The sequence below is a fragment of the Perna viridis genome, chromosome 2 (assembly GCF_037379345.1).
Source record: "Perna viridis isolate PV_CMFRI_1.1 ecotype Kerala chromosome 2, ASM3737934v1, whole genome shotgun sequence".
Classification (NCBI taxonomy): domain Eukaryota; kingdom Metazoa; phylum Mollusca; class Bivalvia; order Mytilida; family Mytilidae; genus Perna; species Perna viridis.
The window spans coordinates 2,959,199-2,973,910 of record NC_142446.1 but is presented as its reverse complement, the minus strand read 5'-3'; the positions used below and the strand labels follow the sequence as shown (position 1 = coordinate 2,973,910).

The window sequence follows — 14,712 nt, the reverse complement described above, 5'->3', positions numbered from 1 at the left end:
ACACTCTTGGAGTAATCGGATGAAAATACATCATATTCAAACGTTTTTGAGATAATAAAAATTGTATAAAGTACGGAACAATTGAGGCAAAATTCCGTGACGTGGTATGAACAAAAATGAATGAACAGGTGATTACCAGGAAACTTAACTTTATTAGTAGTTTTAATTTGTACATGGTTCTGAAAAACACAAAAAATGTTAAATTTTCATTTATCACAGTCAGGGAGTATGTAATAGATATACAATATAATGTCCCTCTCACTTTTGTCACAATTACCGGGAACAGGGAATTCTTGGAGCCCCAAATATGATTCTGTTATTATCAACTCCCCGTGCAGGTCCGGGTGTCAAAAGAATAGGCCTGCAGCAGCGCTAAGCTTGTCATAAAAGGCGACTAAATAGTGCTCAGAAACCTAGCCAGGGGCTAGGCGCTCTGCTCACAGACACAGAGCAACTGGGATGTGTGCCCCAGCCCCAGGTGGTGGAATGGGGTACCCCTGGTATATTACATGCTGGGGTTGTCAGGTAATAATACGGAAAACTTGACTGCAAACCATAGTGGTGCACCGTGTTGGGAAAGATGTTACGTTCCTCGCACGTTAAAGAACCCTGCTGTGGTATTCAATAGGAGTAGGAGTGTATGCTCCGCCACATGAAGCTAAATTGCCCGACCTTACCCACCGCCCCCTTTTTCTAGTGGCAATCAAAATTTGTCAACCCTATTATCCTTGTGTTCCATCCTTTCGTTTTCATCTTCATCGTCTGAATATAGCTGAAATATTGCTGCTCGGATGTTAAACCCCAACAAACAAACAGTTATTATCAATATCTACAGAACTGATACAGTTTTCATTAAAAAGACGCACCTCGGTTGTGTGCCCTAGGTGGTGGAATAAGGTACCTGCTGGGTTGCTAACCATAGTATCATTAGTGGTGCATTGTGTTGGGTAAAATGCCACATTTCTCTCAGTTAAATAACACTGCTGTGCATGATATTCCATACTGAGTAGGAGGATAAATTGCCCAACCCTACCCACCTCTTCCTATTTCCACTGGCAATCTAAATTTGTTGACCCTATTACATGTATCCATTGAAAGAGTAATCAAGGTTGAACCAAAGTTATAGCGGTAATCAGAAGAATGCAATCCAGAGACAAAGACCAGACATGGAAAACAGACACACACAACAAAGAACATAAAGTAACCAAAATCATACATACAAAGTAACAAAAGTAAATGAGCAACTCGGACTCCACCAAAAACTGGGAGCATGGACCAGGTGCACCGGTAGGGTAAGCATCCCATGATTTTGAGCTCACCTTGTCAAAGGCCAGGCCATGTGAGCTATTGCCATCATTTGGTGTCTGACGTTGTTAACAATTGTTAACAGTTTTCAAAACTCTTCTCCTCTGCAACTACTTGACCAATTGGAACAAACTTGGATTGAATGTTCGTTAGGGTATTCTGCATAGAACTAATCAGGGGATTTTTGATTCACCAAAAAAACATGACTGCTGTTACTAAAAATAGCACATACATGTAAGGGTCAGACAGAAATTTTTTGCATATATATGTGCAAAAGGTTTGGTTTAGCAGTTTTAGCAAGTAAAAATGTTCAGCATGATGAGATATATCTGTAGTTAATTTTTTATAATAATCTGTTAGGCCATGCTGGAGTTGTTGCCCTTTTTGAATATTTTTTGGCTATATTTAACATTATAACTTTAAAAAATCTTCTGCTCAGAAATTACTAGATCAGAGTTGTCAGACGACCCCTTGTCAGAGGTATTGCCTTTGAAAGGTGAAAAAGGACATTTTTTTCACAGTTTTCACAAACCTGATTTTCTTCCACTTCAAAGAGAAATTCTGTTTTTTTTCAAATCTGGATTTCACTGTTATAATTTTTTTTTACTGTATATTTACTTCAGATTTTGCCAATTCCGCTTTGTTTATTGACCTCATAAAATCAGGTCTGTTTTCAGCCAATATCTTGAAAATTATGATAGATAGAAAGAAATTTTCAATTGCTGAAATGATCCTTATGACAAGACCTACAAAGGGCCATGTGAGCCATTGCTATCACTTGGCCTCCGTCATTGTTGTCTGTCATTGTCGTCTGATGTTGTAGTTGTCATGATTAACAATTTTTCAGAACTCTTTTCCTCTATAACTACAATGGGGTCAGTCAGATGTTTTCCGCATATATCTCGAAAACTGTTAGTTTTAGCCAAATTCTGATATATTGTAAAAGTGTTCAGCATTATGGGATCTATCTGTGGTCAAATTTTTGTGTTAATCTTTTAAGCCATGTTGGAGTTATTGCCCTTTTTCAATTTGTTGTTGTTGATTTTTTTAATGTTATTTTTTTTGAAAATCTTTTCCTCTGATGTTATCTGACCAATTAGAACCAAACTTGGGATGACTGTTCCTTAGGGTGTTCTGTGTAGAACTGATGTTGGAATTTTTGATCTACCAAAAAAACAACATGACTGCCATTACTAAAAAAAGAACATGGGGGTCAGTCAGATGTTTTTCGCATCTATCTTCAAAAGTGTTAATTTTAGCCAAATTTTGACTGAGGTGAAAATGTTCAGCAAGATAAGATCTATCTGTATTCAAATTATTGTGTTAATCTATGAAGCCATGTTGGAGTTATTGCCCTTTTTCCATGATTTTCGCTATTTTTAATGGTATTACTTTAAAAAATTATCTCTTCAAAAACTGTTGGACAGAATTATTATTGTGTTATCCCCAGTGAACTGACATATTTTACTGCTCAGGGGCAAGTTAAAGTCGGACTGAGTTTGGTAAATTTCTCACCATTCATTGAAAGCCCATATAATGATACTGGCTGTTTTTTTTGTTTTTTTACTATTTGGTTGGGTAGTTGTTCTAAACACTTTCCCGCTTTATGCTTTGTTCTCTTTTTAAGGGTTCAGATTTGAGGTATTGTGGTAGTAATTCCATCTGCTTTTCTGCAAGAAATTCTTTAGCCCTTATATAGGTGCCGGCTAAAGTTTATGATCAAAGTCCTAATTAATGTAACTTCCCATCTTACAACTGATTATTGATCAGAAGTCCTTGCAGGTTGTTATTTCTAACTTGTGTGCTGTGTATAATATTGTAGGTGAATGGTATAGCAGATGATCAGTTGTTTGATCCTAAAATTTTACTTGATTTGGATTTCGAATTAAATTCAAGGGCAACGTATAATCCAAAAATAAGCTCAGAGAACCCTGGAGAGTTTTTGTGTCTGAGATCTTTGCAGAAATCTGATTATGATAAAGGTTTGTGTTAAAAATATTTACATTAAAATATTATTTCATATGGCGTGAATGCATTATAATTTAAATTTTTTCCCCACGTACATTAAGACTTATTACTGCTCCTACCTTATACCTTGATAAAGCATGTTAAGCAATAGTAATATTCTGCTAAAAAAGACAAGACACAGGCATTTTCTTGGCATTCGCTCAATAACTAGATGAGTACAAGTACATGTTTATGGATCTCTATGAAAATGAACAACAAAGTACATGTATGTTCCATTTCATGACATGAAGGCTGTGATTGATTTAGGGGATGTTTGGTTGATTTGTATTGAATATATGAACTATTGATATTAGGTTATATTAGGGAAAATTCTTTATTTGCAATTTTCCAATTATAGCACTTTTATTCTGTGTCAGAAACTAATGTTACATGTATGTCAAACATTTAATTACAATCCAAATTATGAGCTGTGTTAAGCTTGAATGTTGTTTCCATTCTTGTCCCACCTATTCAAAGTTTGTCGTCTGCTGCCATCATTAGTATAATAAGTTATCTTTTGGCTTTTCTAGGGTACATGAATCTACTTAGTTATCTAACTAAGGTTGGTGAAGTATCCCGAGAAGAGTTTGAAGGTAAGCTCTGTTTTTTCAACCAAAAATGTTCTTTTCTGTCCTCTTGTTGTATCAACCAGATGCAGTTGTCATCGTTGTTGCCATCCATTCACTTTGTTTATTTACAATAACTTAACTGAAGCTTATCCTATCCCTTGATTACTCTTTATAATTTTAACACACATTGTTTTTAGGGAAATAATGGAGGGCCCTATAATTTTTGTAGGTTTTTGCCCAACTCCTTTTAAAAGTATAGGGCTAAAAGGAGAGGAATGGGTGCTTTCATTGGCATTGATGGAGAAAGTTTATTGTTGATCTCATTTTTATGATTCAACATAAAAACATTTGAGGTTAATGGGGAACAAAATTGGACCAAAACAACCAACTTTTCTATTTTTGGTTAAATTTCAAATTTAAAAAAAATTAATTCCTTATGAAAATCCCTGTATGCAGTTTTTAACAGATTTCACGTATTTCTTAGGGGTTTCAAGGTACAAAGGGCTAAAAGGGCCTCATCCCAAAAAATCAATAATTATTTTGGGATCCGATTTTGAAATTTGTTATTTTATTTGAATCTTCATATAAAACTGTTTGCATTTTTCCATCAGATTAACATCTCATATGTTCTTTAAGTTACAGGGATCGAATGCAAAGATTTTTTATGAACACCCATAAAACAGAACTTTTTTTCACTAAACTAAAAACTAATATTGTGTCTACACTTGCCCCAAGTAAACAGAGTTTGACATGCTGCAGTTGCATCATGCTGTATTTCGCAAGCTCTTTATTTACAGAATGAAGTACTGAAATTTTTGTGGTTATTTATTGGCTCACCTAGTGATCAGTTCATCCAGTTGTCCATCCTCATTCTTTAGGACAAAAAAATCTTATTTACTTTTAATGTAATGCTTATGTTAACCGGTATTTGTTTTAAAGATCCCAATTTTAAAAATAAATAAGTCTCTACAAAGCAAACAATGTAACACTCATAACATGTGTGTATTGAGTAGGGATGTGATATAGGCCTTGGGGGGAGGGAGGGTTATAGGATAAGTTATTATTGATATTAGTATAATAAGAATAGAAAACTAGAAGCAGGCATTGTCTGTAACTTTATTTTTAAAAGTAGATGCTGCAATTTTGCACTTGCCATTTTTTTGTAGTCAGTGGCAGTTAAGATAATAGTTTGAAAATGACATTACAATTTTATTTTTTTCTCCTTGCTGGAAAATCAGGTCGGCAGATCCATGAAACAACAAATTAAAAAACTGTGGCCTTGTATACCAAAACATTATATCTTTATTAAAAAAAGCATGATATTAAGATGCATAACTGATTAAATTCAAAGTTTGGTTCAGTCAAATAATGTTGACTATGACAGAGTTATGACCCCCAGACAGTCTTTTTTAATTTTAAATTTTAGTTTGCCTGACTTTTAAAAAACATTCTTTGAGAACTTAAGAAGCTGTCTTTGTAAGAATCATGCAAAATCTGAAAAATGTGATACACACCAAAAAAGGCTACATATTTTTATTTTTGTAATTTAGTTGTTTTATGGGTCTATATTATGAAATGTAGAATTATTCATTTGTCTCTGCCTGCTCTGAGGAGATGATCAACATTGAAAATCCAATGGGTTGCATTGACTTTGGGTGTCATTTACAGAGTTATCTCCCTTAATTTTGAAATCTACAGTACATTCTGTATAATTTTTGTCTCCTAAGAACACAGGTTATATGAAAAATTGAATGTTAATTTCTGTTTTCTTGTTTTCTATGCCAATTTAAACAAAGTATCAAAAATGAAAATATGTAGGCTTTTTACCCATGAATCACATTTTGCATGATTCTTAGCTGGAGTGCGACTTAATAATTTCATTATGAATCTAGTAGAATTAAAATGAGTCAACAATTATTGAGTAGCTTAACAGTTCATTATGAATCTAGTAGAATTTAAATGAGTCAGCAATTATTGGTAGGTTAACAGTTAAATTCTGATTGTGTGATAATTTTTTGGGGGGAGTTGGTGTGGACACTATGTAATTTCATTATTCATATAATTTATTAACTTGGAATTTCAGAAAACATTTCATTTGCTGTTTTTATTGTTATGATGTACTTTACAGAGAGATTTGATAGACTTAAAGGTTGTGATGATACTTACTATATAGTTGTGATAGAAGATACCTCAGTCAAGCAAGTGATTGGCTCAGGAACTCTAGTGAAGGAACGCAAATTTATTCGACAATGTGCATCGGTACATATATATGAATTTAAGACAATATTTAAATACACACAACTAAAAGCTTAAATATTGCTGTATCTAAAGCTGATTTTCATGATATAATCATTTACAAAAAAGCATCTAAAAGGATATCATTCCATTGTCAGGATGTCACATTTATACATGTACAAATGTAACTACTACATGTATGCCAGATTGTCAAATTATTATTTTTTACTTCCTTTTTGATGAAATGCTTTTGAGAAGCTTTACTTATAGATCACATGCTTTAAATTATATATATATTTACTATTTTGAACTTCTGTAAATTGTTTAAGTTGCTAGCTAAAAAAGTTGTGGAATAATTATTTTATATTACTGTGTGATGTTTTTCTTTTCACTAGAGAGGAAGAATAGAAGATATTGTTGTAAATAGTACATACAGAGGAAAACAGTTAGGAAAACTGTAAGTTAAGAACATTTACTGCGTCATCTATAATGTAAATATACTTTTTATATGACTGCACAAAATTGCGGTCGTATAATGGTATGGTGCCGTCATCTGTGTTGTCTATGGTGGTGATGTCATTGTTGTCTGTGTCTGTTTTTAGTGTGATAACTGAAGTTTTACTAGTAGTTGGTTGATCTTGATAAAATCTTACAAGAAGATTCCAAACCACAATAGAAAGGTTAGTATTGGGGTTATGGCCCCAACTATTATGGAATTAGGGACAGAAAAAAAAAAGAACCTGCCAGAGCAAGCATTTAATGTAAGTTAACCCTGATTTAACTCAAATAAAAGCAAATGGATAATTAAGTTCCACAATATTCTATACCACTTAGGTAATACAGTGGAACTTCTCCAAACCAGTTGTTTTCAAAAATCCCATCCGATATACCTTAAAACCTGTGTGTTTTGTCTTCAATAGACTGGCCACCCCTAAAACAGTACAGTTTTTCACAGTTTTAGTTACCTATATCAAATAAAAACAACCTCTCAATTCAGGCCGCCTGGCTATTGTTCACCTGTAATAAATGTGTCAACAAAACTAAATGATTATGTAATATTACATAATTAATGATTAATTCACTGACCAGTTTGCATTTAATTAGTACACAGATGATAATTGAAGGGGACAGTAGTTCAAACAACAAATTTAATCCAGACATTACATTTTGTCACTGGTTGGCTCTTAATTGGTCTGTACACATGTCAGGCAACTGGGGTCATTTAATAGTACGATCTTCACAATCTTTTAACTGTCAATTAATGTGACCTGTACCCAAGCCATAACAACTTAGGGGGAAAATTATTAGACTTTGTTGATAGATAATTTACGAAAACAATACAAATAATTAATTACCATCAATAGCCCTTTGATCTTTATTACACTTTTTTTTCAAAACAGTGAACATTATTTTGTTGGCTGTACCGCTTGTAAAATCAAATCATTTACAAATGATGCAAGCTTTGAAATGTAATAAAAGGCCAAAAGTTTTGAATTGGCATTAAACATGTCTCAACCAACAAACTGACAAGGTGTAGGGTTATACATGTTATAGAACACATTAATGGAAACAGCTCTTAGAATGCATTGCTATTTTTCACAAAACCAGCCACTTTTCCTGAAGTCCAGAAAATAAGTTGACTGTAAGTATATGGATCTTTGAAATTGTACTATAAGGTATCATACCATCAACAGCATGTTGAGCTTCTGGGTTGTGCCATGACCCATAGTAGGATTAAGGGGGGTTAAGGTTGGGTTTGATTTTGGAGGTTGATTGTGACTGAAACCATTTAGGAATTAAGGACTAAGCAGGAGTCACTTCTATTTAGGAGGGTTTGACCAGAACCATTTAGGAACAAGGGGCACAAAATTTTATCGAATGTCAAATATCTCATTGCAATCAAAATTCAAGCCTGTATCAAATTTGAATGTTTCCCTACTTGCATCAACTGTTCAGGGTTTGACCTTTATGGTTGTATCAAGCTGCACTCTGCATAGCATTTGGTCAAATGTGCTCAACTTCTATAATCTTATTTAAAGTGGGATCAGTTATGTAGACATCCTCTAAACATAATTTTTGTGCAAATTGTTAGAATGGATTTCCAGGTCCAAGTGAGCTTTCAGGTACATGTTCAGGGTAGTTTGTAAATTGATCAGGTATTCATTATTGAGGAGTGGAAGATAATTGTGATGCTTGATAGATTATAACATATTTCTTTGCAGATTGCTTGATGTTTTAGTGATATTATGCAAGAAAGTTGATTGTTATAAACTGTCATTAGAATGTAAAGATCCCATGGTGAAATTCTACAAACAGTTTGGATTTGATACCGAAGATGGACAGAATTATATGGTTCAAAGATTCCATGAATGATGAAGGCTGATTTATACAAATATGTGGGTAGTAGTCATTAAAGCACTGGAAACCAAAAACTTGATAAATTATCCATGATTAATGTAAATTTGTGATACATGTATAATTATATCCCTGCTCATTGAGTACATTGAAATCGACTTGTCTGTCCCTATTTCATTGTAATTATGTTTGCTCTCAATCAACGGATTGATTTCAAATTTGGTATGTTGCTTTAAATAGATAGGATATTTGTTGAAGCCATTTTGGTTGTTTATGATGTCAACTTCTTGTTTTGTGGGACTTTGTCATTATTTACTATAAGGAATGATAGAGAAAATATTAGTTACAAAAATCTTTGCTGCCGTAAGACGGATTAATTTCAAAATTGGTATGTGTATATGTAGATGTGACATACATAGTATGGAATTTTGGTTGCTTTCGGTTATTAGTTTCCTGTTTCATTGTCTTTCTAAGTATTCCATATAAGTGGGGTATACCTTGCTTTACAATGTGGTGCAACTTCACAATGGTCTTACTTTCTGTTTTTTTTTTCTGCTATCAGTGACAAGCAATACTGCATCCAAATTCGTCATAATAAGGAGGTTTTGTAATCTCATTTGAGATTTTTGCTATTCAAAGCTAGTACATTGTGGTTGTCTGTCATTGTTATTTTTCTCAATAATTAGTTTATCACTGACCTCTTTAAATAATCTGTTTTAATTTTGAACACAAAGATACCATAAGTCACCTGAGGTCATTTAAAATTTAAAAAAAAATATAATTCAATTTTTTGGATGTTCATGGTTTTAAATGGTTGATGATAGTAATGAAATTTTAAGCTATTGCGATTTGGTGCCTCATAGATGGTTCCTTATGTTGCTGCAGCTGTAATTGCTCAAAATTGCAATCATATGTGAAATTTATTTTTAAGCACATCTTTGAAATCTTTTTTCTTTGTTGTTCTTATATTGAACATTTATTTTACTAATGAATAATTTATTTTCTCAAGAAACAGGCTTCTTGATAGGACAAAATGTTGTGTTCATCATCTCATAAATCAATTTTTTTATGATTTATTCTTTAAATTTTGATACTAAAGTGAAATTATAAGGAATGACTTTTACATTTTTTCTGTCTATTTGATGTAACCCTAAGGCCTGTGGTGCACACTTAAAAAAATGCTATGTAGATTATTTAGTGTGCACCACATGATTGAGGTTATTTCTTCATAGACAGAAAATAATATAGCAGTCATTCCCTAAATAAACAATTACAATTTTTTTCTTTTAATGTTTAATCTTAATTTCCTATGCATAATAGTATATGTCTTGTGAGGTTTTTACAAATTATGAAAGAGATTACAGACATCCCAACAGTTTATATTTTCTTTTTGCAAGAAATCTTGGTTCCCTTTTCCTTTTGAGAGGTAAATATATACACTGTCCTCCACATTCAAAATTAGACATTTCTTCTAAATTTGAATATCACAAAAATAATTAGATTATACCAGTATCAACTTAAACATGTTTTAGTCCAATATATTACAGGATTATTTTTATAGAATATTGTACATGTCTTAGATATTTTTTTTTTAGAGTTTGAAATCCATTGTGTATAGAGATAGAAATTAATGTTTTTATTTATGCTGTTGTTTGAGGGATAATGATTTATTGTTAGTGGTTGTTGTAATGTTTCTATTTATACAAAACTATTTATCTTATAAGACGCCAATCATTTTATTAGCAAGCGGGCTGGGATTGTTTTTTGAGAAAAAAAAATATTCAAAATTTTAGCAAAAAGAAAATGTTTTTACTTAGCCATAGTAAGGATTTTTATTGTAAACTATAGGAATCCTTGGCCATGGGCAGAAAAAAATTACCCCCATTATGATTCTATGTTTTCCCCTCTACTTAGCAATGTTGATTATCATATACAAATTTTAACTCTGGACGCTGCTGAAAAAATAAATGTATTACTATCTTATATTTTAATATGTTAAAATTCATAACTCAACCTTAAATCCCAGCCCACACTCCCTAAAAAAAATAGTCTAAGCCTAACTGTTTTGAAGATTTCTGCTTAACTAATGAATTTCTTGAAGATTATAAGGAAACTTAATGAAGCATGTTTGGTAGAATTTGACAGTTCATTAAAATGTTTAACAAATCAGGGAATGTGTATATTGTCAGTCTTGACTTTGGTCTATGACAAAGGATTCCCCAGAGGAAACTTTGATCTGTTACAATGGATTCCTCTGGGGAAACTTGGATCTGTGAGAATGAATTTGCTAGAGGAAACCATATAAGTATATTATGTTAATTTGTTTGCCACAAAATTTTTCCAGGGCTTTATTAATGTGCCTACCAATATTACTGGTGATAATTATGCTTCATTTAATAATGAATATTAGTTGTCAATTTCAAGGAATGTTGTAAGTGTAAAATTGGTCATAAACGATGACGTCAAATAACTTTTTGTGAAACCAACCACAGGAAGTTAAGTGTTGTTGATCAGTGTCAATTCTTTATTTGCTTTTTGGTAGGACTGAATTCTATATTATTAGTACATTGTTATATGGATTGTGATTTTATTTAATTGCACATCATTTTATATTTTAGTTGATTTAATCAAGATGTTATAGGGAGAATCTCATTTTATTTTTATAATGCTTACTGTGGATTTCTTGTTTTTTTTCATGCTTTAAATAGTGCAGTAGAATTTACTTTTCCTTTGGTATTGTACAGCATTTTTTATTCGCATGTTTGCTCCCTGTAGTGACAATCATGTGCAGAATATGACACCATTTTTATGCCCCACCCTGGCCTGTCCTTCTTTCTTTCCATAACAAATTGTTTTTCAATATTTTTCTGAACCTTTCAAAATTGTATGGGGTGATTTTATGCACTCATAAATGTCATTTTGGATGTGCGATACTTGTCCACCACACTATTCAGGACAACTACTTTATATGATTAAATGACTTGAAACCAACTTGTAGTTTATGTAATTTGCATTACTGTATAAAATATAGGGCATGTCCATGATTTCTATAATTTGATCATGCTGTGCATTATCTCGCAATTCAAAAAGTAAAAGTTAATTTCGATTTACAGTTAAACTTGTGCCATTGAAATATTAATCATCAAATTTACCCTTGTTGGTTGAAGATAGCATAGATTTAATCACTTCACAAATTTGTATAAATTGAAACACTAATTCATTTTGATCACTGAATAAACTGGTTTTTTGTACCTGTTTTTATATGGTTTATGTTATGGTGAAGTTTTTTTTTTCACCCAACCATAAGCATCACATGCCATTGACAGCCATGTGTTTGAAGAATTATTAGTTTATCATTTTGTCCAAGTTGCTTAGTGTTTCCAGATAATGTGTATCTGCTGTAATGAATTTTTACTTTGACCACAGTATGTGACTTGGAACTAAGCAATTAGTTCATTATGGTGAGGGCTATATAGCAATATATGGACTGTTTGTTGCCCAAAAAAATTATACTAACAGAAGAGTAGCTGAAGTCCATTGAATTTTTGGGGCGTCCAACCAGTCGAATGTGACCTGAAGTATCATGAACTATTTACTATATAAGGGCCAGCAGATATATCTAAGAAAGTAAAAAATAAAAATCTCAAAAGTATAAGATTTCCATTTTAATCCTATTCATCCTATGTTAGTTATAATCCAAAGTTATCACTTCTAATGTTCAGTTGACATGAAAATGATTTTTTTATTTAAGTTTCATCATTTCCTTTTGACAAAGTTGAAGGAGCAATTACACCACAAATTATCCTCCGACTATAGACAAAACAACATATCTATAAAAAATTGAAGGCAAAGCATGCTCTAGATATGAGAAAGTTACAATTTTATGTAAATTAAGTAAAAACTGACCTGATCTTTGCTGTGCATTTTTTCCAACCACTCCACTCATTGGCACTATTTAAATGATAATCATGTTTTATCCTTCTATTGACTGACACATCAATTTGAATAGAGGTCACCTTTAGAATGTGGCAAATATCTAAACAAATTACCTCCATTTAGTTCATTTTGACACTTCCTGAGGAATTATTTAAAAAAAAAATGCACAGTAAAATCAAGTTAATTATTTTCAAGTGAACAAGTTTGTCTTTAGTCATAGGGAAAACTGTGGTGAGATAAAGCCCAGACAATGTATCTTAAGGCTTCCAAACCATTTTCTTCAAGGGGGGTGCGGGGTTGGTGGGCTCAGATTTTTTTATGAGTAAGAATAAAATGGATGCTGCTAAATCAGATTAAACAGTCATAAAATGTTGAAGTTTTATGTTACTGTTCAAAACATTTAATGCATGCAGAATTAATTTCTAAAGAGAGGACATTTTATACGGGACAAGTAAAAAAAGCAGGACAATCATAATAAATGTGTTATTGTTTTATTTTATATCAATGTATAGCAGATTCTTGATATTTGCACAGATTATTAATAATTTTTATTTTTTTCAATGAGAGTAATTTCTTCTATCTTATCATGTTGAGCATTTACCTGTACAGTCACACAGTATTGCTTATCGCAATGAAAATGAAAGAAATTCCTCAAATAAGAACATTAATGATCAGTCCATTGCTATTTTCTGATTTTTGATTGTTGAAAAAATTGTGGTAGAATTCTGTAATCCAAACTTCTTTTATTAGTCTGAATTTTAATTTTTTGATGTTGTCTTCTTGTTAAATTTAACCTTGTCTTACCTTTTCAATGTTATGTGAATCATTGTACTGAAGACTTCCATTCTCATGCATATATATAAATGGTCATTAAGGCCAACTGCACTGCAGGTTGTCAAAGCTAAAACATCACTAAGTAGGAATTATTGCATATATCTTATGAGCTGGTTGTAGGGTTAGAGTACTATACTTGTATTCTTGTTGAAATGCTAATAGTAAATATTATTCAGATTTATTCCAGATGTAGTTAGGGCTGTTATTTATTTCTCACTATGATATGTCATCAAACAAATATTTCTGCATTCCTTACCAAATCATTTTTGATTTTACAATTTACTGAATAATAATGAATTTGTTAATGATTAAAAGCCAGGTTATGAAAGTTATTTTCACTTCTTTTAATAAACTAAATAAATGGAATTATAACCACTCTATTCTATGCAGTTCTACATGTATGATTCTCAAACATTTTAAAGACAGATGTAAGTTTTCAATATAACATCTGATGGGGAACTAAATTGTTCTGTTGAGTAACTTGGATATTTATCATATAGATGTTATGATATCAATATATATTTTTTATGATATCAATATATATTTGTTAAGAATGTTGTGTTATTGTTTCTCACTTCAGGAGAGTTGAAATACAGCTTACAATTAGATTGAAACAACATTATCACCAAAAAAGGAGTTACTCCCTTACTTAAAATGATAGAACATTATCACCAAAAAAGGAGTTACCCCCCTTTACTTAAAATGATAGAACATTATCACCAAGAAGGAGTTACCCCCTTACTTGAAATGATAGAGGTCTCACTAACCACTTCTGGGTCAATGGCCACCCCCTATGTAGTACCAAAAACACAATGAACCTAGACATATGCATGGAAAGTGGATTATTTGTGTGTACTATGATTAAAAGTAGTCAAAATAAAGCTGAGAATGTGTACTTTAAAATCATATATGTTATTAACTACAAAAGTGTATGAATATTTGCCTCCATGCTGTCCGTTAGCAGAAGAGGTAAAAATGTGGATTTTCAGTATTATTTATTCAAGTAAATTTTGTTAAGAATTTCTACAATCATCGTACCATCAGCATAATGATTTTGGAAGCCTTATTTTCCAAGATTATCGAAGACGAATCTCTACATAATATCCTTTCTAAAGGTCCCAAGTACCGTGAACCACGCTCCATAAATTGGAATTATAACTTTAAAGTTCTTATGGATGCCGTTGAGGACTATGCAAAAAAATGGATAAAACGAGAACAAGAAGACATTGAATCTCTGTCAGAGTGGTTAATGGCCGTGAGGTCTTTAATTTTGAAACGAATGAAAGTTTTAAGTAGGTCAATGAGTGCCAAGGCTACTTCAGTTTTCAAAGACTCCGAAGTAGCAAAAACATTGTCTACTATACATGACAAATATGTTGTCGTACCAGCAGACAAAGCCCAAAACAACATTGTTTTTGTCTGCAAAACGTTTTATATCCAATGTTTATTATCAGAGGTTGACATAGGAAAT

The 14,712-nt window shown here is 32.2% G+C and overlaps 1 protein-coding gene across 1 annotated transcript; it reads left to right on the top strand.

The window, feature by feature from the left end:
* Positions 1–23: 23 nt before the first annotated feature.
* LOC148623305 (putative glucosamine 6-phosphate N-acetyltransferase) lies at positions 24–13,795 on the top strand. Its single transcript, XM_088565075.1, has 6 exons — positions 24–128; positions 3,128–3,287; positions 3,843–3,905; positions 6,010–6,140; positions 6,512–6,573; positions 8,339–13,795. Exons 1-6 carry the CDS (start codon positions 117–119, stop codon positions 8,487–8,489), a joined length of 579 nt encoding a protein of 192 aa, XP_088421201.1. The 5' UTR covers positions 24–116; the 3' UTR covers positions 8,490–13,795.
* Positions 13,796–14,712: the final 917 nt, after the last annotated feature.